The sequence below is a fragment of the Ylistrum balloti genome, unplaced genomic scaffold (assembly GCF_031769215.1).
Source record: "Ylistrum balloti isolate Yb309-2 unplaced genomic scaffold, AGI_CSIRO_Ybal_v1 Utg370786, whole genome shotgun sequence".
Classification (NCBI taxonomy): Eukaryota; Metazoa; Mollusca; class Bivalvia; order Pectinida; family Pectinidae; genus Ylistrum; species Ylistrum balloti.
Window position 1 is genome coordinate 1 of NW_026782459.1, and position 26416 is coordinate 26416.

Genomic DNA, 26416 nt, shown 5'->3' on the forward strand with positions numbered 1-26416 from the left:
CAAACAACCCTACCATTAATGTCACAAACAGCCCTACCATTGATGTCACAAACAACCCTACCATTGATGTCACAAACAGCCCTATCATTAATGTCATAAGCAACCCTACCATTGATGTCACAAACAACCCTACCATTAATTTCACAAACAACCCTACCATTAATGTCATAAGCAACCCTACCATTGATGTCACAAACAACCCTACCATTGATGTCACAAACAGCCCTATCATTAATGTCATAAGCAACCCTACCATTGATGTCACAAACAACCCTACCATTAATTTCACAAACAACCCTACCATTAATGTCATAAGCAACCCTACCATTGATGTCACAAACAGCACTACTATTAATGTCACAAACAGACCTACCATCAAGATCATAATCATCCGTTCTTTCAAATTCACTAAACTAGAGATTCATGGTCGCAGACATCCATATCCTCATGGTCACTGTAATCCATACCTTAAAGCCACAAGCAATGATACCCTCAAGTTCACACACAACAGAGACCACCAAGGTCATAGGTATCCCTATTCTCAAGGTCACAAACAATCATACCCTCAAGTGTACAGGCACCCATATTGTCACTTTCACGAAACCCACATGGTCACAGACATCTAACCAGCCAGATCACAGATAATCATACCCTCAAGGTCATATGCATACCCATAAACTCACTTGTCTATACCCTCAAGGTCACATGCATCGATACCCTCAAGGTCACATGCATCCATACCCTGAAAATCTCATGTACCTATAACCTTAAGGTCACATGCATCCAAACCCTCATGGTTACATGCATTCATTGTCTCATGGCTTCAGACTCAGACATCCATACACTTAAGTTCATAGCCATTCACACCCTCAAGACTGCAAACATTTTCCTTAATGTTACTAACATGCATACATACACAACATCCGTTTAATTCATTATCATTTATTTCAGTGAAATACTAGAAATAAGACGAAGGAAGAGAACTTATTTGCCTCAACAATAAATTTACCTAGGTGATAATTCCTTGGTATTTTTCACACATCTGAACAAAGACAGTTTTCTGCAATAGTATCTTTTGATGTAATGTTGTCTTAAGTTTTTGAAGGCATCACATGTTAAAATGAGATGATAGTCATCCTCGACTTTTGTAGTAGAATCATGTTGTACAGTACCTTTGCCCTTTATTGACATTACAGTACCTGCCTGTATCTACTGTATAGAAAAAGTCATCTTCATTACCTTTGTATAAATAATATTTAAATGAGGACTCTATTGTTGATAAAGACATGGATAGTTTTTGTTTTTCAGGAAACTAAATGAAAAGTCTTTTGTGGAGACAATAGCACAGCATATGTTTGACAGGATTGAAGTAAAACAGGATTGCAAGTTCAGCGTGGGTGAGTTGTTACTGGTACCGATTTATCTGAAGATAAACCAATGAACTTTTTGTGTATTTTCATCACAAATGCCAACTATTTTACTCTAAGTTGGATATTGTATAATTACCACCCCCAGCCTGCACCCTTGATTACTGTAGTCGAGATGTTGCATCCAAATTTACAGTGAAATTCTCCAAAACTTTTTTTTGTATGAAATGGTTCCTGTGATTCTACTAAAATTCTCCAAATACTGCTTTGTACCTGAACAGTACTCTAAAAGGAAAAGAATTTTGAAGGATTTCGACTGTATCATTATCTCCGCTTTTTCTGTTTACAGTCTTATTTGCCTCGTTAAGATTATTTGTAGTGTTTATAGGCAGACAGGGTTTATTCTTAGAAGATGATAATGTATACCAGGTATGTAAGAGAATAGATAGTTGTGTAACAGTGAGAGCAGATCCTGTCTCCACCTTGTTAGTGGAATGAGAGAGATGCTGGGTACACTTACAACATGATGGAGATACAAATACAAAATGACTTCAGAAGTAAGACACAATCGTATTTATATTGTGGGAAGTGTTTTGTTCTGCTTTAAAACTAGCCAATATTGTTGTAAAATGGTCATTTTTCAGAAGTGAGTCAGATGAAATTAATGTTTGTGTTATGGGAACTGTTTTGTTCCACTGTTAAAACTAACTGGTTTTGTAAAATGGTCATTTTTCAGAAGTGAGTTAAAAGGAGTTAGTAATTTAACATAACCATGCTGTCTGTATGGAGCTGGAACCATTTTGTTTCACTTTAAAATCTGAGTTATATTATAAAATGGTTTCTTCTAAGAAATGAGTTGAATCAAGTCATTGGCCTTGAACATTAAAGATGAAGGCTGCTTGAGTTGGTCAATATGAAGTATGAGTGGAAATTCAGCATATTGTTATATTGGTGGAATAGAGTGGCTACAGTAACATAGCACGGTACTGGTGAAGTCAGTTGGGGAGTGTTGAGAGGCAAAATATGTGGTATTTGTAACTAAATCTAGTAAACCTTTCATCAGAATTCTGACATACACTTTGAATGAAAGTGATTTACGTACAAAACATGTGAAAAGTTTTGATTTTGTTACAACAAATGACTGTCCATCACTTTGAAATGCAGTACAATGTGTGACTATATTTCATATATTTCAGAGCAATTTATTAATCACATGTCTCAGCTAGCTTTCCCGGGGAAAAATGAACATGACAACATCCAACTGAAAAAGGTAAACTCTAAAAAGTAAATAAAAAGTTTGATCTTCAGGTAAAAAGGTAAAGCTGTATTTACTCCATACGTAAAAGATATTTACAATATACTGATAAATGTAGGAGTTTTTATTAGTGCTAGTATAGTCACCCAGTCATCCAGGTAAGGTTTTGGATTTTCTCTTTTGTTTTGGTAAATATATATGCAAAACAAAAAGCCCTGTACCTCTTTTAGTTTTCTGGTGTATTAAATTTGATCAATGAAAACAGCATAATCTTGGAATGATGTCTAAATTTTTGACCTACACATGTGAATCGGTTCTGTTTATGCCTTTAGGTGTCGCACAGCTGAGTCAATCACTATATGTTATTGCTTAGCATTTTAGCCAATAGCACTTATATTTGAAGTTCAACAACTGCCTAGATTCATAGAAACATACCTGTCAGTGTCAACACATGACATCATTTAGTTAGTTGACTGGCATCTTGGACTGTCATCACCTTCAAAAGCCAACAACCGGAAGTTACAATTGAAACTAACAACCCACTTAGTGAAAAAACTTGACATTTTACACCTGCCTAAATCTGCCCCAGATACATTGAAATGTGTTACAATCATACATTTTCTTGAAGCCCAATAAAAGCAGATTTATAAATTTAAACCCCAAGGTCACAATCTGTTACCAAATCTCAATTTTGGTAGGGACTCAAACAGAGTAAAACAGAATCCCAGTCGCTCATTGGCTGATTTAGTCCCATGAGTCTTTTAGCATGTATTATTGTACTGTTGTGTTACTTCTGATTAAATTTTTTTGAAAAACTGAACAAAAACAATGACTGTATAATATGACAGAAAAGAGTATATCACATTATTAATTTTCGTTTGTCTTTATTTTTTTCAGCTAGCCAATGTGATTTTGGATTCCCTCATATTTAGTAAGTAGAGAAATGTAGATAAAAAGTATCTTTCATCTTAGATGAACAATGTTGTGCAATATATGTAGGATACTTAGAGAGATATACTATGTATTACACATCACATTGGATATTCTAGTGTATATTTATTGCTCTTCAAACAGAATCTTTTCTTTGATAAACTGTGTCCAGAGGAGTTTACTTATATTTACTGACTTGCTTATTTCAGAGCTTCTTGACACTACAACAGCAGAGAGCAAGATTGTAATAGTACCTGTGGCGTCAGTACAACAGGAAAACAACTTAGAGGGGATGAGGAAACAGTATGGTCACGTCATCAACCTTATACTCACTCATCGACCAACCAAAGGTTCTACATTTTTGTCTCTTGATTTTTTCAGCTGATCCTGTGACCTCTTTGACCCTGTGACCTTTGTGACCTTCAACATTATAATCATTTGTATTTGAACAGTAATGTTATGACTCTGTCTACCCACTAAGTATATTATATAACTCTGTGAATTTGATTGGTTTGGAGATTGGTGTGAGAATATTTTATTACACTCCAAGTGATAGGGAGAGAGGGGCCGTAGATTGGGGACCGCAGATATAGCTTCCCACCAAATTCCATTTACAAGTATCATGTCTTTAGGAGTTCTACACCCTCTTACTGTTAACATGGTTATTAGTTAAGGGTCAAAGGTCACATTTTGACAACTGCTGCATATTCATTAAATAATGATACATAAGGGAATGGGGCCATTCATGTCTTACAGACATTTTCTTGTTTCATTTGATGATTTGATTTTGTGTTGTATGCAATATACATATAATTATATTGTTATATTCTTATATTGTAGTACATGTATATGCAGCATTGGGTATTGTTAATGTGTTCACTTCAGATTGAACTACACATGAGGATTGTACATTTTCTGATGTTATAAATTTTACTTTAACAGTTATACAGACTATAGCTACCTATTACAAAAGTGTCTTTACTGTTACAGCTATATCAACATTTAGCCTTCAGACTGATCGGACATATCCCCGATCTCCGCCACGTCTCGTAGCAGCTTTCAAACAGGTAAAAACAGCATGCCTCACTAGAGAGTATCAATGATGACAATGTTTAAATTGGATCTTTTTCCTGTTAATGATTTTTTATCATCATATTCGTGTTATCTGCGTCTTCTTGTCTCATCCTGTTCTGAATCAATGGTATAATCTGAGAATCTCTCAACAAATTAAGTTCATAATTATTGATTAGTGTCATAACAAGAAGATGTACACACCAACATATTAAGGTGATCATCGTGAAGGTTTAAAGGGTCGAAGGTCACATGCATGGTAGCTGAGGACATGTTTGAATTTTCTGTTTTTCTCTTGGTACTGGCAATATAATTATTTCACCATCATCTTCACCAATGATAGTTGTCTTCTCCAATCATCTTCAGCTGTGATTGACCTATTTGCCATTCACACTTAAACAGTTCTTGTGTCTTGAAAAGTACTGGAGAATTCTTTAATTTGTTGATTTATTGACAAATGTGTAATTGCCTTTGGTCCTTAATGTGTTTGGATAATTTTGTGACTAATCATCAATCATGACCAGAGTATAAACATATTAATTCATAATTGTTGACTTTCTATGGTTTTTATCTTCAACAGCTACTGTTGGTGTTTATGTTGTTTTTGTTGTTTGACTTTCTATGGTGATATTAATAGCTACTGTTGGTGTTTGACGTTGTTTTTGTTGTTTGACTTTCTATGGTTTTTATCTTCAACAGCTACTGTTGGTGTTTTTATTTGATGTTGTTTTTGTTGTTTGACTTTCTATGGTTTTTATCTTCAACAGCTACTGTTGGTGTTTGACGTTGTTTTTGTTGTTTGACTTTCTATGGTTTTTATCTTCAACAGCTACTGTTGGTGTTTAAATATCTTCAACAGCTACTGTTGGTGTTTGATGTTGTTTTTGTTGTTTTTTCTATGGTTTTTATCTTCAACAGCTACTGTTGTATGTTTGATGTTGTTTTTGTTGTTTGACTTTCTATGGTTTTTATCTTTGTGTGTTTTTATCTTCAACAGCTACTGTTGGTGTTTGATGTTGTTTTTGTTGTTTGACTTTCTATGGTTTTTAACGTTGTTTTTGTTGTTTGACTTTCTATGGTTTTTATCTTCAACAGCTACTGTTGGTGTTTGATGTTGTTTTTGTTGTTTTGTGTTTTTATCTTCAACAGCTACTGTTGGTGTTTGATGTTGTTTTTGTTGTTTGACTTTCTCAGAGTATAATGTGTTTTTATCTTCAACAGCTACTGTTGGTGTTTGATGTTGTTTTTGTTGTTTGACTTTCTATGTTTTTATCTTCAACAGCTACTGTTGGTGTTTGATGTTGTTTTTGTTGTTTGACTTTCTATGGTTTTTATCTTCAACAGCTACTGTTGGTGTTTGATGTTGTTTTTGTTGTTTGACTTTCTATGTGTTTTTATCTTCAACAGCTACTGTTGGTGTTTGATGTTGTTTTTGTTGTTTGATACTATGTTGTTTTTATCTTCAACAGCTACTGTTGGTGTTTGATGTTGTTTTTGTTGTTTGACTTTCTATGTGTTTTTATCTTCAACAGCTACTGTTGGTGTTTGATGTTGTTTTTGTTGTTTGACTTTCTATGGTTTTTATCTTCAACAGCTACTGTTGGTGTTTGATGTTGTTTTTGTTGTTTGACTTTCTATGGTTTTTATCTTCAACAGCTACTGTTGGTGTTTGATGTTGTTTTTGTTGTTTGACTTTCTATGGTTTTTATCTTCAACAGCTACTGTTGGTGTTTGATGTTGTTTTTGTTGTTTGAATTTCTATGTGTTTTTATATTCAACAGCTACTGTTGGTGTTTGTTGTTTTTGTTGTTTGATATGGTTTTTATCTTCAACAGCTACTGTTGGTGTTTGATGTTGTTTTTGTTGTTTGACTTTCTATGTGTTTTTATCTTCAACAGCTACTGTTGGTGTTTGATGTTGTTTTTGTTGTTTGACTTTCTATGGTTTTTATCTTCAACAGCTACTGTTGGTGTTTGATGTTTATTTTGTTGTGTGACTTTATATGGGTTTTTATCTTCAACAGCTACTGTTGGTGTTTGATGTTGTTTTTGTTGTTTGACTTTCTATGTGTTTTTATCTTCAACAGCTACTGTTGGTGTTTGATGTTGTTTTTGTTGTTTGACTTTCTATGGTTTTTATCTTCAACAGCTACTGTTGGTGTTTGATGTTGTTTTTGTTGTTTGACTTTCTATGTGTTTTTATCTTCAACAGCTACTGTTGGTGTTTGATGTTGTTTGTTGTTTGTCTTGACAGAATGTTGTTTTTGTTGTTTGACTTTCTATGGTTTTTATCTTCAACAGCTACTGTTGGTGTTTGATGTTGTTTTTGTTGTTTGACATTCTATGCGTTTTATTATCAACAGCTACTGTTGGTGTTTGATGTGGAGGAAGTCATTGAAATACTAAAACAGATCCAGGACCAACCCATCAATTGGTCTCACCTGCTGACACTGGTCTCCACATTTGTTGTGTGTCTACCAGGAGCTGCAGAATGTCTGCTAGGTAATGTATAGTTAAACTGGATTAAGTTTGTACATGTACATGTGGCCATCAAGGTGTGAATTTACAAAATATTGTTCAACCTATGATGTTTATTTCATTGACTTGTTTTAACTGTTTGTACAACACAACTTTAAGGTTTTGATGCTTTTTGTCAACTGATACACTTTTGTTTTAATGTGTACAATATGATATGGAGTTAATGGTGACTTTTCTTACGTCCTGATATTCTGTTATATATGGTATAATTTTTGTTTTTGTTTGGTTTTTTTTTATCATTGTTGTTTATGTCAGGAACTTGGTTTCTTCATCAGAATTTGTGTACACCTTACTGCGGACAGGATTAGAAAGATCTGATATGGACCAGGTGACAGCGGCTTTCCTTCTGGCTCGTCAAATCTGTATGGAGGGTGCACATGTGGCCATGTCTTATCAGGACTGGTTTCAGGTACTGTAGAGCTCTTGTCACCAGCCTGGTCTGTTTAAGTTGAGTGGACAAATCATGTTGTCAACATAACATTTTAAACGCATCATTTCAGGCATAAATTGGGACAAACCTGCAGATATTAATACAGGCCTTTAAAAGGATTTGTCAGTCAGTTGGGTTAAGATTTTATTTGTTCATTTTGGGTCAAATGGAGTGGATTTGACTTTATGCTGTTTAATTTGCTATATATTGAATGGTATTAGCCCATGATACCAAGAAGGACTGTGTTTATTTGGCGAGAAAGATTGGGATGAAATTTGTTACTGAATTTTAGTACATTTAGTTTGAAATTTGTTGTTACAGAGAATGTTTGGTGATGGAGCCCGCTCTTTAACCACCACCAGGAAAACATTTATCATACTATTGAGGTTCCTCACTGATCTAGTTCCCTATGAATCTACAGCACACCTCAAGGTACATGTATATCTATCGTTGTCTTGAGTAGTAATGGGAGGTGACTTGGACTGAAGTTTTCTAGTGAAGTAAATATAATGACAATGTGAAGATGCATGGCAGTAATTTTTTGAGCAAATTAAGGAGACCTAATATTAAATCTTTATGATGTGTATTTCGTAAGAGAAAAGCAATTGTTTTGGTAATATGCATGTGCTTTCATACTCAGATCTTGTAACTTGACTTTATAATTTATTTATGACAACATAATTACCTGCAAACAAGGTCTCTAAAGCCTGACAAATAATCCAAAATTGATCTATGAACACTGGTATCTTTTCAATTTGCCAGAACCTGTTTTCTTATGATAACTTTACTAAAGATGAATATGAAGCTGGTATTGGTTGACTTTGAACTTTAGGTGCATATCCTACGGCCACCATTTGTACCTCCAAAATGTAGAGAGTTCCTCACAGACTATATCATGTTGGCAAAGACTCGATTAGCAGATCTCAAGGTACTTACAGAGCTACACAGAATAGCCAGTTTGTAATACTATCAGGAAATACTGACATGTGAACTAAACAGTACTTATTACACGAAATCTCTTAGATAGATAAGAACAAACTATGGACAAAATATGTGAAGACTTTTGAAAATGTTAAAGAAAAATACTCAGAAAGGGTTAGGATTTTTCTGTTTCATCAATAACACTGTGTTTATTTAGGTTGATCAAATTAGCAAATCAAGAACTTGTGCTGTGATAGTAAATCTACCAAGCAGACTAAGTATTGTTGAAATAATAGTGTTTTTTTCTTCAAAAATCTCTAGTTTGGATCTATAATTGTATACTGGAACTCAATGAAGCTTCTTAAATTCAAATTCAAATGGGAATATTCTTACTTTTTTATCAAATTGGAAATGATAATAATTTTTCATAAAATCTAAATTGTTGGGCGTGTTATTTCTTCTGTCAGAGATGCATGTCACATTACATGCCATGTACTTGAAATCCAACAACATTAGGCCTCATTTTTATTGTAGGATCCCATAGACTTGACATGTGACAAACAGAAGGAAGATAAAGGGAAGGTTAGTATCTCTATGAAATCAGTTATACAATATAGTGAGATTCTATCCATAAAAAATGTATTTAACATTTATATTTCTCTTCGAAAACTAATGTAATTCATACATTTAGAAGCGTGTTACAACAATCTTATTAATTTAAAGAATTGCTTTGTTTTACTTGTCTTTTTTCAGAATAGGATTTGTAGGTGTTCATTATGGATTTGATCAGCCGTTATTTGTCTGAATAAACTTACAGTATTTGCACATTGACATCTCAAAGTTTTTCAATTCTTTGTTACTGACGGCCATATCTTAATTTGTGGAGATCAAGTATTCCAATAGTGTTACAGGGAAAGTTTTGCCCATATTTCTCTCATAACAATAGGGTAAATATAAAATATGGATTAAAGTTTAAAGCAGGAGTTGAAATAAACTGGTATATGTATATTATAGTGAACTTATATGTGGAATTTTAAAAGTTCTATGCATGAGAGATAAAAGCCAAGGCTGTTCTTTCACTATATACAGTAATTTAAGGATGCTTTACAGAACTTGGAGCAGACAGAGAAAGATGTCCAGCTAGCATTGTCCACTTTTGAGGGGACCAATAAAATTCCATCATTTGTGATGGAGGCCAGGTAATTGAAAAAGGAAAAACTTTCATTTTACCTTTTAACATCAATGACAGAAGTTTAGATGCTCCTAGTTTTATTGTCTCTATAACACATGGTTAACCTGTATTTTTGGCTCTGTATCTGTGAATCTCTCTGTCCTTCATTCATCAAAGGATTATTGTAAATTTGGAAAGGAATTCAATTATAAATGCCTCAAGCAGGATTTCAAATCCCAAATACAATATACCAATGTGTAATATTGTTGATCTACTGAGTTGATATTGTTTCAACTATTTGTAAATTTACTTTCAAGTGTGTGAAAAGCAGGTTGCTGTGGTATGATTTTTTTCTCTCAATAGAGTATGATTGAAAGTTAGTTCTTTTCTTATCAAGAAATTTGGTTAGATACTGATTATTTTCCTGTTTGATAGAAATGCTACATTGATCCGTACTTAACAGTGATTAAGGTATCAAACCGTTGCTGAATTCTGATTGAACAGTTTGTTTTATTATTGATTTGTGTTTTGTAGTATTTTCCGAAAGCCGTACTTTATTGGCAGATTTATGCAAGCTTTACTTAAACCAAGGCCTGTAAGTTAATATCATTTATTAAACATTGAATTATTCAATATTTTGCTCCTTATTTGAATAATTGTTTGATATTATCAATTTAACATTTACAATTGTTAAATTTTATGTACTGAAATCATGGGCTGCAGATTCCACAGTTGTTGCCCTTTGTTTACAGTGACATTTTTTAATCCACCTTGCATGAAATTGCATAATTTTGGGGGTAAATATCATTTCTGTCTTTATTTCTAGAGATCAGGTCTCATATAGATGAAAATAAAGAAATAAAAGTTGGATGTTTTAGGTAAGAATTCCTCATCTATCCATAAAACAATATTAAGGTAATTTGTTGTCTTCATTGTCAGCTTCCCGATGTTCCAGATATAAGGATGAGATTTATTGACATGCTGAAAAGGTGAGTTGTTTTCCCTTTCAAATAGTTTATTGGTTAAGCTCAGACATCAGCACTGAGAAGCCTCTGTCTATCTAGATTTGTGAAAGTCATTGAATTTTATCCAATTCAAAATCTGTAATGCAATTGAAGTGATTTTATGTTTGAAGAGTGGAGAAGATTCCAGCCAGCATGTACTCTACCTATGTCACCGCCTGTCGTCAGGAGGCAACCAAACTTTTACAAGGTGAGAGTTTGTGAGCCATAGCTTCATCACTTTATCACAAAAAAGCAACAGTGTTATGTCTGCCCCTTAATCCCAGGGTCCCGTTCACAGAGATTTGACACAAATTCCTACAGTCCATGTATGTGTATTAGAGTTAGGGAAGGGACTTAGCCAGGTAAGGTGTACATCAATCATAGCTGACAAAAAGAAAAGTTCTTAAAGAAAGTGAGCATGTTTATGGTGATGTATAATTTCTATGACATACGAAGCATAACACCATCAAAGCACATTATGTGTGGGCACAGTCATGGATACTGTATACTACCACAAGTGCGAATTTTGCAATTTCAGCATAGTTATTGAAATAATTATAAGAGACAAGAGCATATTTCGACCATAACAAGGAAATGTCTACCTTGCCATTTCTATATATATTTCCTAATTTGTCAGGTCATAACTTGGTCAATATTTTGCCAATGTTATTCATCAAACAATTATTAGAAAGATCAAACATTTTTTCTTAAAGGTAATGTATGTGTTTCTTAGTTCTACGGCCATTAGAAAAAAAAATTAAAGAAACATGTTCAGTTTCCCTTCTCGAGAGTTACAACCCATATCACTCTAAAATATATAAATATATATATGGACCATAGTTTGAGAATTTTTGCCAAGTTCTTGTGGTTCCATTTATTCATGAATAGACATCAACACTCAATAAACTTCATTCTTTGTAGTACTTTTTTTTTAAACGGTACTTGTTTTTTTTTTCAATGCTTCTGTTAGTGTTAAATGCCTTTTCACTCAAATTCTGTGATGCCTAATTTTTGTTTACAATATGAACATTGAGAAGTTAGACATTATATGATGTATAATAGCCATTGGTGTACATTCTCTTTCAGACTCTACACAAACTGTAAATAGTAATAACAGAAGCAACTCCATAAGCTAGCTGTTAACAATGGTTTCCAAAGATAACAGAGGGAAGGTTTTTAATCAGAAAATAACTGTATTAGAATTATCTCGTACTTTTGTTTCTGATGAAAAGTTATTTGGATTTTGTCTCATTTTAAAATTCCAGGAGTTTTCCCAGAAGATGAAGAGGACGATATCACTGAAATGACCATGGATCCTTTAGAACAGCTTGACCACCGACTTGGACAACTGGTGGACACACTGACCCTTGGTCCTGCAGCTCAATGCTACAATCTTAAACGTAAAGAAATTTTTCAATCTGTAAAATGAAATTCAAAGAAAACAAAAATATTTTATCTCATGACTACCGAGCTATTTATAAGAGAAATAACACACATTACATAAATTTTTGTCAAACTTTGATTGGCTAAGGTTTCCTGTTAGGTTCCTTGTGACGTCATAATATCATAGTGTCATATGTATTATGATGTCACCAACGTTTAAAAAATTGGGTGAAAATATCACCAATGTAGATTTTATATCAATTTGATAATGTGCTGTTTTCTTTCATATATTTGCATATCAAAGTTTTGTGTGACAGAACATGACATTTTATTCAACATGAGTTTTTATTTTGTTTCATGTGAAATTTATGAAACAAGACTTAGAAATTTACTATTTTTTCAAGCCTCTGTTGATAAAAAGGAACATTTGTGACAGGTTTGATAATTTTTTATGAAATGGAATCTCAGTTAATATTCTACAACTCCACAATCATAGACTGTGTTTTAAATGGAACTTTTAAAGACAAAGGTCTAAGAAGTACCTAGGACCATTATTTTTTATATTTTTTTTAATTTTTCTTGTTTTTGTGAGCCTACAAAGACACTGTGACCTATGAATTGGACCATGCCAATAGCTAAATGAAAAACAAAATGGATGTTCTTAGAACTTAACTGAACCCATTTTCATACTAAAAACGTTCTTGTTCAGAAAAAAATGTAGAAGTATGGCTGTCATGAATACATAGAGAAGTAATGCATTGATCTTTCTCAAATTGTAGGTTCCCCTTGGTCCCTTGTTGTGCCTGATTACTTTTGGAACTGATCAGAAAACAGAGTGGTTTACCGACGGCCACATTTGATTGTGACTTTGAAAATTTGTTATAATCTCTTGAAATTACTGGATGGATCTTTCTCAAATTTCAATTGTAGATTCCACTTGGTCCCCAGTTGTACCATTTTGATTTTTCAGCTGATTAGAAAAACGAAAATGGCTGAACGACGACAATCATAGATTTGGCAGTTAAAGATTATTATGGCTCTTTCTTCAAGAATTTTTAAATGTTTTATATAATTAACAGCAATTAAATTAATAAAAACTGCTACATCAACCTAATTTTTGTTACAGAGTCTGAGCTGATGTCATTAGTGAAAGAAAAGTTGAGTGTTGTACTGAATGAAGAGGCAAATCAAACTCCGGAGAGGGGTGTGGTCACAGTTGACACCCACTCTCCTCAGCTGTCAGTCATACATGTTAAGGTAAAAATTTCTTTTATTTTCTTTAAAGCAATGTTTTCTTCCCTGACTTGAAGGTCTCTCAAAGTAAGAGTTTTATTCTAGAAACATTCTCTAGAGGAGGGTGTGGTCACAGTTGAAGCCCACTCTCCTCAGCTGTCAGTCATTCACATTAAGGTAAAAATTTCCTGTGAATCAGGTTGTCCATCCGTCCGTCTAGGCGTCCGTCCGTCCGTCCGTCTGTCTGTAGACACATTTTGTCCGGCTAACTCCTCCTAAACCTGTGAACCGATTTTGATGAAACTTTACAGGAATATTAAGGATCATGTATAGATATGCATGCCCCTTTCTTTTTTTGAAAATTTTGGTTGCCATGGTAACTGGTCACTATAAACAAGTTTTCTAATAAATGTCCATAACTCCTCAGTTATTTGACCGATTGCATTCAAACTTAGTAAAAAGATGTAATTCAGTAAGGCCAATAATTGGACATATTAGACGTTTCCCAAACTGTTACCGCGGAAACACAATCCTGGCCTCTGATTGGTCAAAATTTAGATAATGTCCAATTTTGACCAAATTTGGTATTTAGGGTTATTAGGGGATGCCAAACATTATAAAATAGCTTTCTTTGCCATGACAAACATGAGTGTTTAGTGTAGATCAAGAACATAACGGCAGACATTTTTTTGTCTCTGTGGCCCTTCAGTGGAAAATATTACTTCAATAAAGATGTAAGTATTACAAGACTCTCTTGATCATGAACAACATGTATTCCACCCCTTCTGATTTCCAGAAATGCAGGCACATGCAGAATATGTCAATTACTCTCAGAATAACACTTTAACTTATCCATTGACTCGTTGCAGTGTGCTGGGGGTATTGGTCAGCCATCTAGGCGACAGTTCTAGTTTTCTTTAAAGCAATGTTTTCTTTCCTGACTTAAAGGTCTCTCAATGTAAGAGTTTTATTCTTGAAACATTCTCCAGAGAGGGGTGGGGGTCACAGGTGATCCCCACTCTCCTCAGCTGCAGTCATATGAATTAAGGTAAAAATTCCATTTTTTACTTTGAGACAATGTTTTCTCTCCAGACCTAAAGGTCTCTCAAAGTAAGGGTTATATTCTTGAAACATATTCTCCAGAGAGGGGTGTGGTCACAGATGATCCCCACTCTCCTCAGCTGCAGTCATATGAATTAAGGTAAAAATTCCATTTTTTACTTTGAGGCAATGTTTTCCCTCCAGATCTAAAGGTCTCTCAAAGTAAGGGTTTTATTCTTGAAACATATTCTCCAGAGAGGGGTGTGGTCACAGTTGATGCCCGTTCTCCTCAGCTTTCAGTCATGCATGTGAAAGTAAGAGTTCCTTTTTTTTCTTTTGACCATAAGCAATGTTTTCTCTCCTGACTTATAGATCTCTCAAAGTTTTATTCTCAGAACATAATCTTCAGGTTGGTAATGTATACTGAATAGATGTTCTTATATCACAACCAGAATGTTTGTGTGATGTTTTGATGACTACACTGTCATCTTTACCAGACAACTGACAAGGTTGAAACATATATTTACATTACAATATACAGTGTACAAGATGTTAATAAAATCATTACACTTTTCATCTGTAGTATCATTTCATATATACTCAAGTCGAAAGTGGTATGATGAGACAGCCATAGATTATTATATATATATGACAATGAAAATAGGTTACACAGTATATGTTACAGTCCTCGCTGGGACAGAGGTTGCATTTTTTTTTTGTTTTTTTATATGTATATGATTGATTTAAAATCCACACCGAAACAGCAAATTAAACTCAATCTTATAAAGTACTCCCTGTATTGAAAAGTGTACTGGGGATTGCTTTTTGAGTTTAAGGTTCAATATTGTAAAGATATTGTTGTGTGAAAGATAAACTTCCTTTTTATAAAGAGAAGTAATTAAAGAGGTACATTGTTAAAATTGTCTTATTTGTGGTTATTTGTAGGCAGTAGACCTGTTGCTGAATGTTATATGTAAGGTGACCAGTCACAGCTTACAGACTGACCAGCCTGACCTCACATGGGCCACGCAGCTCATCAGTATAATTGGAGGGTTCCCATCACTTCATAAATCCATGTACACTCGTATGTGGAAACTCATCATGGAAACTGTGAGTTTGAACTAATAAATACATCTAATAGTGCTTTCTATTCTATTAAAACATCTACATGACCTTGGAACTCCAAAATAAATCACTTCTCTCCATGAGTGAGTAATTAATTTTCCTTTTAAGCAATTCTGTTGATGGTACCCCTAAAGAAAATTTTGATTCCTGAGGATAGATTTTTTTGTTACAGATTTGATCTTTTTGAGATTATAAAATCTTCTGATTCTTTTTGCTAGGGCTCTAAACTAGAAGAGCATCATATCCAAGGTATTGCCATGACCTTGTGTCAAATGAGTGCCCAGCATGACAGGTTTGGTGAGGCTTGTGTACAGATGTGTGGAGGGATCAGTCTAACTGATACTCTGTCACATTTGATTTGGTCTCAGGGGTCATTAAGGTCAGCACAGAGTATGCAGTTTATGCTTAGGTGAGTTGTATTATTGATAACTCTTTATAAACTGAATTTCACATGTTGTGGATGACCTCGGGATTATTTACCTTGTGACTAATGACCATGCTCCTTGTGACGTTTTGATCTTTTGTGACCTTTACTTACACCACTGACCTTGACCTGACATTAATGATCCTGCATATTTCTTTACTTTAGGTTGACAACTGCCTATCTACAATGTGTGTTTAGCTGCCTGGATGGTGTCCAGCTGGTCAGCCTGAAGGACACAGTCATTCCAAGACCACTGGTCACTCTGGTCAGTTCATGCCGTTGTAACAAAGAATACAAAGTACTGATTAATGTCTCCCACGTACTTCCAATGTTCATTAGAAAAAGTTCAATGAGATCGTTTAAGTATAAAAAGAACAACTTGTGAAAATTTTAAGAAAAGTAGACATGTGTTACTGTACTAGTGGATTTTGTGAGCAAGACTTATCTATGCAAGCGCCAACAGAAATTTATATTTTTCAAAAAAATATGTTATTTTACAGTAAATGTAGTTCAACGTCATAAGAATATCTATCCTTTGTATACAGTGTTACATTATCACCTTTTTATACAGTTTGTATTTTTGTGCTGCCGCTTGCTGCCAGAAACCAGAAATCAGTACAACTCAAGGGGATCCGGGGAATTTAGACTTACACATCTTATCTACCGCTCGAAGAAGTTCACAGAATGTTGTCAAGATATACAGGTATGTAGGATATCATCTACAAGTCAAGAAATGTTTAGGTGTCATGGAAACAGGTAAACATCACACTCACTGGGTATATAGCTAGTAATCACCATAGTTAAACTTCTGTCAAAAAAGTTAGTGTGAAAATGATTGTTGACATTGTCTAGTTGCTGAGAAAACTTGACATCATTGGCAAATCACTTTAAAACAAGGGAATGAACTCTAGAAAATTAATTTAATTGATGTTATTTATTCAAAGAATATGTAATATTGCAGTTGGCGCAGTTGGGTTGAGTATATGTAACGTAAGGTGGAGATCAAAAGTGCATAGTTTGATGCTCCCTAGGTGCTTTCAGGAAAATGAGAAACAGATTAGTCTGTGCTGATGTGATTGTAATGACATATGATGGGCCTCCCTTCTGTTATTCAGTGTGGTAGCCACCAGTCACTACAAGGAGACCCAGTCTGTTAGCAGGGTAGTGAACCCAGCAAACAAACAAAATATAAAAAAAAAAAAGATGAAAAGTATCTCTACATTGTCAAATATTGAGACCACCAAGTTCAGTGATACTACTTCTTTATTATGTTTGATACATGTATATTCTTACTCTATGAACAGCTGACGTTTAAGGAGTGGGTTGCCATGGAAATAACAGTTTGTCCTGATGTTGACCTACTAAGTTTCCATGAAAGGTAAATAAACAGAATCAGAACAATATATCATTGTTTTGTACCTTATCTTTCATGTTTTATCTACTATGTTAGGAGTTACTTACCATATTAACTGGAACAAGTGACCATGAGATACAATCAGATACATACTACAAAATCACAATTTTTGTTTGGGCTGAATTATCGTGGCTTTTCATGAATACTTGATTTCATGGACAGATCTTTGAACAGTTCACTTACTGATGAATTTATAGATAAAATAGTACTAAAGATTTTAATGAAAATAAATTACCTTCAAAAATTAATGATTTCACTGTTTTTATAGGGACTGTAATTCTATATGTTTCACTGTGTTGACTTACACCAATTACACCAGATTATTAATGATTTCACTGTTTTTATAGGGACTGTAATTCTATATGTTTCACTGTGTTGACTTACATCAATTACACCAGATTATTAATAATTTCACTGTTTTTATAGGGACTGTAATTCTATATGTTTCACTGTGTTGACTTACACCAATTACACCAGATTATTAATAATTTCACTGTTTTTATAGGGACTGTAATTCTATATGTTTCACTGTGTTGACTTACACCAATTACACCAGATTATTAAACATGTTGCTACTCTCTGAATACTCTCTGAGACAGGTCAAAATCCTTTGTTGAACCCCTTTTTATTGTACACTGATACTGTGATAGATCACTGGAAATTTTAGTGAAGTAATTAATCTTATCGGCTGTATAAGAAGTGAGATAAATGTCCATTTCTAATTGATTTAGTTAGTGAACTACAAATTACAAATAAAGAATTCACCATATCACAATTCCAGAAGCAAATCTTTAATCATTGAATTTAAAGAACATAGCAAATTAAATAAAGTTTCCACTGGCTCCTACACCAAACATTTTGATGTACTGGGATTCTACAACTGATATCAGTCATGTGAAAATTTCTTTACATCTAGTTTAGGTGACAAAGGAAACTTAAGCTGAAAAAGATATTCCTGTGACCAGTTTTCAGAGGGAATACATTACTTTTTATCCACAGGAGGGAGTATCATAGTTGGTGTATCTATCAGAAGTTTCTCTGCAAGATTTCAAAATCTGAAGATCACGGAATGAATATTGGGTCTCAGAGTGGAGGTCTGGATGTAAGGGAGGCATGCTCTGTACTTATGGAGGCCCTGCTGATAGAAAATATGAGGTATTGATTTATGATAATGGGTTGTCTTCCCCTGGATATATGGAAAGTGATTATGGGTTGTTTATCCTTGATATATAAGATTGCAATCACCGTATGGGTAATTATACCCTGTATATATAAGATAGCCATTATGGGTTGTCTCCCATGGACATATAGAATTGTGATAATGTGTAATGATCACCTCAATATTTAAGAGTGTGAATATGGGTTGTCTTCACCTGGGTCAATAAGATAGTGATGATGGGTTTTCTCCCCTAGATATATGAAAAAGTGATTATGGATTGTCTCCACTAGATATATGAAATAGTGATTATGAATTGTCTCCACTAGATATATGAAATAGTGATTATGGATTGTCTCCCCTAGATATATGAAATAATGATTATGGATTGTCTCCCCTAAATGTATGAAATAGCCATTATGGATTGTCTCCCCTAGATATATGAAATAGTGATGATGGATTGTCTCTCCTACATATATGAAATAGTGATTATCTATTGCGAATTTCTGAAAGTTCTGTCAGAAGCCTAGCTACCTTGGGTTCCTAACAGGATACATTACCATGCATATTTTAATTTGCAATAGAAAACTGGTAATACAATGTACTGTTTCAGCAATTTGAAAATAATTTTCTTAGTTCTAATTTCGTCCACACATTCAGTTAATATTTATAAAGTATATTCTTTAAAATGAAAAAACAACAATTTCACTTTTTCAGTCACAATCTTTCTTTTTTCTCCCACGATTCTTACGCTTTATGAAATTGACTCAATAATGTTATTGATTCTTTAAACAAATAAAGCTGTACCGTAAAATTGTTCAAATTGGTTACATTTTTATGTAATATAGTTTTGATTTGGCTGAAATATCTGTAGAAACATGACCTTAAAAATTACTTTATACATTGCTTAGTCAGTCTCCAATGACTTTAACAAGCTGTGGTCAGTGTCACAAAGAGATGAGGACTTGCCTACAACATGGAGGACAGGCAGACTTTGTATACTTACTTCAGGTCAGATAGATTTCTACAATATGTACCTCTTTTACATGTGTGTCACTTTTCATTAATCTAACTGTCCATTTGTGAGCAGATTGCTTTAAGACATTTTGATGAAATTTTGTACAGATAACAACACCTTATATACCTCTACTAAATTTGTGTACTGAGCATCAGATACTGTTTTCATGGTTACTAGCTAGTTATTGCTGTACAGTCGACATATTTCATGCCTTTCAATGAATCTTTGTAATAATGGTCAGAATCAAACAAGAAGTTGTATATAACTGCTGTAGTAGATATTATGGTAAATATCAAAGTCACACCGTTGAAGTTTTGGTTCCCTCAAGTGATAAATATTTTGTAGTGATAATTTAATGTAGAATTGAACAGGAAATCATGTGATAAGAGGACAAGGTCACAAGTTGGAAAGTCAAAGGGTTCAAATTTTGTTTCTCTGATAGATGTTTTATGATGGAATTCTGAATCAAGTTGTTGGCAATCGTTGAACAAGAAATTATGTGGTAAAGATCCTTGAATTTCAATTACAAGGTCACACTCCAACAGTTTGTCTTATTCTGCATGGTAATGTGACCAGAATATATTTAAATTTGCAGGACATATTGGTCACTATCTTGCTGTCTGTTTGTTTTACAATAATTTTAGTAGTATAACAAGGCTGTCCATTTTGTTTGCAGGAAATGGTAACAATTTTTCCAAAAACAGGAAGTGAAAAGGATTGTTGGAGACCATGGCTACTTCAGCAATTGGTCAAAGCTTTGAAGCAACATAGCAGTAACCGTGTTGGAACAGAAGCAGTTCTTCATCACTTTATAAGGTACCTAGACTAAAACCAGTGTTAATATTATACAATGTGCTGTATGATCAGCAGAGTTTGTTGTCAGAGATTGTTGTATATCAGGATTTTGATGGATTCCACTTAATGTCACTTTATTGTAGCATTTCTGTATGTCTGGCTTTCTTGTATGCGTTGCATATTTGTTCAAGTTTGTTGTGAAAATACAAATTTCTTTTCTACAACCCATCTGTAGATTTGTTGTACTGTGTAGATTGTTATTATACCCCTCACATAGGTAAAGAGGGTATATAATAATCACTGTGTGTAATGCGTGTGCCCATCTGTCTCACTCCATCATCAATGATAGCATTATGTAATTCATGAACAGATTTGATTTGTATTGACACCATTATAGCATCATACTAGCAAGGTCTTCACCTGATTAGATTTTGGTGGTCATTGGTCTAGGTTGAAGTTGAACCAGTGGTTGAGGATTCATCTATGTGAGCTCCTTTTCACTGTTTTTATTTGCGACAGATTCCATTTTTTGCTAGTTTCAAAGATGGAATAAAATCCTATAAAAAAGGTAACAAGGAAATAAAAGAAAAAAAATAATGTTTTATGATTTATGCAAAGAACTCTTCCTTATTGCATCAAACTTTGCAAATATTCAATCCATAAAAAAGCAGTTTTTGTAGCAGAGTTTATTATTTTATGAAAAATCCTATAAATGTCATGTTCTGTTGCTGTTTTTCAACATACCACCTGAACTTTTGTTACAGGTTGTCCATGTGTTTGCCATCTTACCTATTTTACTGTGATAATGTTCATCAACTGCCTGATCAGGAATTGAGCACAAGCTGTGATGTCATCAATAACAATCTGGTATGCTATAACACATGCTGTTCATTATAACAAACAATTTGTGGTTATAAACACAGGTACATTAAACAAAAATAAATACTGATGTTTACTGTCTACTTTATTCATGAATGCTGAGTGGTAAATATCTTACATAGATTCATTTTGTTACCTAAAAAAACTGAATAGTCACTTTAGTCCTTTCTTACCAAGTTATTTAGTTGATATATATTGTGTTTATCGATTAGTCATTACCAAGTTATCTGGGAATTAAGTTGTCGCTGATCATCACTATGACCAGTATATTTATATGTGGTATTTTTCCCATTATGTACAAGCCGGTCATATTTTTGGAAACCAAAGACTTCGAAAAATTCAGGAAAAGTTTTATTGATGCAAAATAATCTAGGAGAGTAAAAAAAATTGTTTAAAAATTGATAGATTCAAAGCTAATCTGGTGTATAATTACTGGATAGATACATTATGTTATTCAAGGGTTAAGTACAGTACATGATTTGTACTTTACAGAAACCTGGATTGTGTCATGGCAGCCATTTTTCCCTCAGCTTAACACAGTATCTCATACAGGTAAACATTTGATTCCTTGTTCAAGTAAATATGACAAAAGTTTGTCCTTCAAGTAAATATGACCAAAGTATGGGTGAATATGTTTTGGTGTCTCAAATTGATACTTTAAGATTGATGTAAATGTGAAAAGTTATGCATTAAGATCTTTGGGAATAGATGGGATAACTGATCTCATGCAGGTTGTTTTGAATCAGTATTAAATATGGATGAAGAAACCAAAGTATTCTGTCCAGGTAAATGTGATGAAGTATTTCATGCAGCTATGAAGATATTAAACTGATAAGTTGTGTTTGCCAGGGACTGGTTGATTGCGCTCAGTATACAGATGTGAGTGAAGTGTTTCTGCAAGCTCCAGTACTGTCAATCTCACTGTTAGTAAGTACAGATTCTAAATACTTACCACAATCAGGTATCTCCATGCATCATCATTGAGAGATTTTCTTCCAAATAAAGATGTAGACCCAAATGTTTATGAAATTTAGTTATTTGAAGATTACACTTGACCAGGTTCAATATTATGATATTTTTGTGATTAATGTTATTTCAGTTAAAAGGTGTTATATTAAATATGATTATTTAAAGTGTTAATTTTCATGTACAGGATAATTGTTTTTAATAGAGCAAATTATAAAAGACACTAACACATTAGCTTCAATAAGCTCAGAGGTCAACACCTAACCTCTGCCTCAAAGGTAAGAGATGGGCTTATTATGAAAAATGAAATAGCACTTGGTTTTTTTTAACAGATGTGGGCTTGTTGTAAAATAAATACTGCAAAAGAATATCCAGTCAGAACTGGAATATTGTTGTCCTCTTATTCTTGTACTACTTGAAATATACACCAAAGGGAGGTAATTCAATCTTTTTCCTTTGCTGGACGTTATTGAATCAGCAATAATGGTTATCCTGTTGTAGATGCATGTCCAGCAGATTGGCACTGTGATAAAAAGAATGCAGACAGATCAACAGGAAGACATATCATTCATGTTAATTTTCCAGTGGCTCCAAAAGTAAGTTTCAAGGGAGATAACTGCTTATCTTACTGCTCTTGTGTTAAAATACTGCATCTGTTGTAGCATGGTGCACTATATAGGATATTATAACAAAACATTTCCTATTGCAGTGTGCAGTCAAACTGCCTTAGTGTGTGTCTCTGTAACAAGTTTAAAAAGTGTTCAACATCACAGCATTTTACTACAAGATAACATTCATTCCAAGCATATGTTAAAAGCGACAAGCAAAACAATATTTTATTCCAGATCTTTATATGCCATATTTGTGAAGAAACTGTTCATATTTCTATGGAAGTTTTTTCATAGAAAAAATCAAATCAGTATCATGCAAGATTTCAATTACTAATTACTGAGTTTTTGCAGTCCTGCTACCAAACTGCCTCCTACTTAAAAGTCACTGACCACATGAAAGAAAATTTGACTTGAAACCCTTATGTTTCACAGGTATAACAGTGGGAAAAGAGAACCCCTTCCTGAGGAATCTACATCATGGATGATTGCTGCAGCTACCTTCTCCCTCACTCTGATCAGGTATTGTTTACCGATGTTGCTTTTTACCACAAAATCCCTACATAGAATTCATTGCATCAGAGATTACTATTTATTTCTGTGTCTTTGCTAGAAATTGAACCTTTAACCTCTGGTTTACTAGTTTAATGCTTAAGGAAAAGATCTTTATTCATTTGGTATGGAAATTCATGACAGAAAATAAAGAGAGATAAATAAAGATATGATGCTGTTTTTTAGCTTTTGAGTTATAAATTACATTAACTGGAAATATTTCACAGGATTAAGTTTACCAGGTACTGTATACATGTACTGTAGGAATACTATTTTGTGTCCCTTTCCATGCAGTGTTTATTATCTTTTTCTGCACAATGATTGCTAAACAAAAACTTTTACTCCTTTTATTTAGTCAAACTTATACTTTAGTCAGTGCTTACAGCCTTGAGTAGCCCTTTCATGTCTGGTCACGTATTTTGTATGATTTTTAATCATTCACATTCTGCTTTATTTTTGGAGTGTTAATTACTGTTAGATCAGTGTCTGAGAATCATTCATTTAGAATCATGTACAGGGATGTACCTGCCTTTATGTATATAAGTAGCTGCCTATGCATTTTTCTACCTTTCAATTGAAGCAACTTTTCACCAAGTTATCCTAATTTCTTTCTTTCAAACTTTAAGAGTGCTTCACCCCACCCCACCCCTATCCTGACATCCCTACTGCAGATTTGCCTTTGTACCCTTATTCATTCCTGTCTGTATATACATCAAAGTTGCTTGATCACTTACCTGATGTAATTTTAAGTTTTTGAGGATTTATACCAGGATAAATACAGCTACAATATATTCACTGTTGAGTTGATGTTATAGTGACGAAGTACCACAAGACTTGTTGAGAGACTTCAGTTCAAGTCGAGACAAAACAATCAATGATGTGAGTTTCTGAGTTTCTCTTAGTATCATTTGAGGTGCAGAAGAAAAAAATTAATGTGTTTTAGGCAATCTAATGTACCAGAAAATGTTTCAAATTTATCATAAATTCTGTTAAAGTGTTACTGCTAAATATCACTAGTATGATAAATTTTTGGAACAATATCTTTTACTTTTCTGTAAAATTAAATTGTAACAAATTTTGAGATGGAACTTTCATAATATGATATTAAACAACACAATTATCATTTGTTCCAGACCTATAATTTTGATTGATATAATTACAGATACTGGCAGTATATTGTCATCTTGCTTTAGCTGAACTGACGAATGCAAACTTGTGTGGAGACGAGACAAAGGTAAGTATCAGGTAGATGCTGGTCTATACTGACATATGTTATGGGATTAATCTGACACATCATTGTTTTGATGTGTTTTGTTGACAGTTTCTTTATTACTTACTTACAGAATCAGATTCTGGAAGAAGCATGTGTGCATGCCCTGCGATTGTGTCCTTTCGTACTCTCCGACATAGTTCAACCAACGTCAGTAGATTTATCTTACACCTCGGAAGTAGCACAAAGGACAGAACACTTCACACTGCTAAGGTATGCTATTTAGTGCAATTTATCTAATTAGTTGTTTGATAGTCAGGTCAATTCCAGTAAAACATCTATCTCACCCCAGGTTTTGTTTAGGGCTATTCCAGTAAAACATTTATCTCACCCCAGGTTTTGTTTAGGGCTATTCCAGTAAAACATTTATCTCACCCCAGGTTTTGTTTAGGGCTATTCCAGTAAAACATTTATCTTACCCCAGGTTTTGTTTAGGGCTATTCCAGTAAAACATTTATCATACCTCAGGACTCCAGGTTTTGTTTAGGGCTATTCCAGTAAAACATTTATCATACCTCAGGACTCCAGGTTTTGTTTAGGGCTATTCCAGTAAAACAGTTTTGTTTAGGGCTATTCCAGTAAAACATTTATCATACCTCAGGACTCCAGGTTTTGTTTAGGGCTATTCCTGTAAAACATTTATCTTACCCCAGGTTTTGTTTAGGGCTATTCCAGTAAAACATTTATCATACCTCAGGGCTCCAGGTTTAAGTGTACCACCACCAGAATTTAATGAAAATGATTTGAAGGAACTTAATTGAATAGAAGTTATTTATGTGTTCTGTGGTTAAGTAGATGTTTCTGATAGAATAGCAATTAAGAATTTCTTCTAAATTTTAGAATTTACCTTGAAGTCTGTGCCTGTCTCACAACAGTCCAATGTTTCCTTTCTTTACAGACTTTTGTGTAAACTTCAGACATCTGATACTCCCAGAATGCCACATGGTTTGGCCTGTGTCATTATCATGTTTGGAAGTGTAGTTCAGATGTTTGATCGAGGACAAGCATTTGACAGACTTGACTTTGAAAAAGCAGAGGTAATCCATATTATATATTTACTTTACATTGAATAATGTTATTTGTGAAAATCAGCAATATTTATTCAGGTCTGTCTTGTACAACAGCAGCTAGTTTTAAAGCCAAATATAGTAAACAGCGTTATGCATGTATTTTACGCATACATCAGCAAAATACTTTCATAACTAAAATAAATGTTCTTCGTTTACCGTTATTTTAAAAGTAGTATTAATTCTATTTTCATTCGACGCTTTGTTAATAGGTCTTCTCCATACAAGAAATTTTGGATCTGTCTCAATTCGTGAAAAGCTGTATCAAGGTTTCTACAATTGAGCAACTGAATGACACTGAATGCAAGGTAGGGTAACATGGGGGGGGAATTGAACCTTTTCATATTTATTTCACTATATCATTTCAAATTATTTTAAATCCCATACTAAATGTCAATCTCTCTTAGAGTGCACTGTAATACCACCCAGGTGTACTGTGACTGTAAGGAACAATCACTGGATACACTTTCAATTCCTTACTGCTATCAACTGTTGTTTTATTAGGTGGAGCCCTTCCGAATTAAATCATTTGTTTTGTGTTATGCTTCAGGACAAAGTTAAAATAAATGATATTATCAACTGTTGTTTTATTAGATAAAGTTTTCGTCTATCAGGAAGCCTATGGTATGTAATATTGTGATCTGTTTTGTTTCAGGACAACATTAAAATGTGTGGGCCAGATATCTACCTTACATTTAAACAACGCCTGTCCAAGATCAGATAATAGATCTTTAGTTTTCAGTGGAATTGGTAGGTTTGAATGAAGAAGCAGACATTGTTTTCAAATTATATGTTGTAC

General features: G+C 33.8%; 1 protein-coding gene across 1 annotated transcript; it reads left to right on the forward strand.

The window, feature by feature from the left end:
• Positions 1-618: 618 nt before the first annotated feature.
• On the forward strand, positions 619-26341 carry LOC132558393 (Fanconi anemia group A protein-like; the record flags this gene model as incomplete). The annotated part of the gene is made up of 36 exons (XM_060222945.1): positions 619-849; positions 1309-1397; positions 2564-2637; positions 3520-3553; positions 3762-3902; positions 4543-4619; positions 6986-7124; positions 7436-7569; positions 7912-8022; positions 8423-8518; positions 9046-9093; positions 9622-9710; positions 10217-10277; positions 10622-10671; positions 10818-10894; positions 11952-12086; positions 13196-13326; positions 15289-15453; positions 15687-15877; positions 16058-16157; positions 16464-16595; positions 17197-17270; positions 18306-18461; positions 19374-19473; positions 20157-20296; positions 21040-21142; positions 21647-21706; positions 22004-22081; positions 22622-22716; positions 23164-23250; positions 24096-24159; positions 24443-24514; positions 24624-24763; positions 25449-25587; positions 25830-25925; positions 26273-26341. Coding segments are annotated over 36 exons (3778 nt in total), but the record flags the coding sequence as incomplete, so codon positions are not given.
• Positions 26342-26416: the final 75 nt, after the last annotated feature.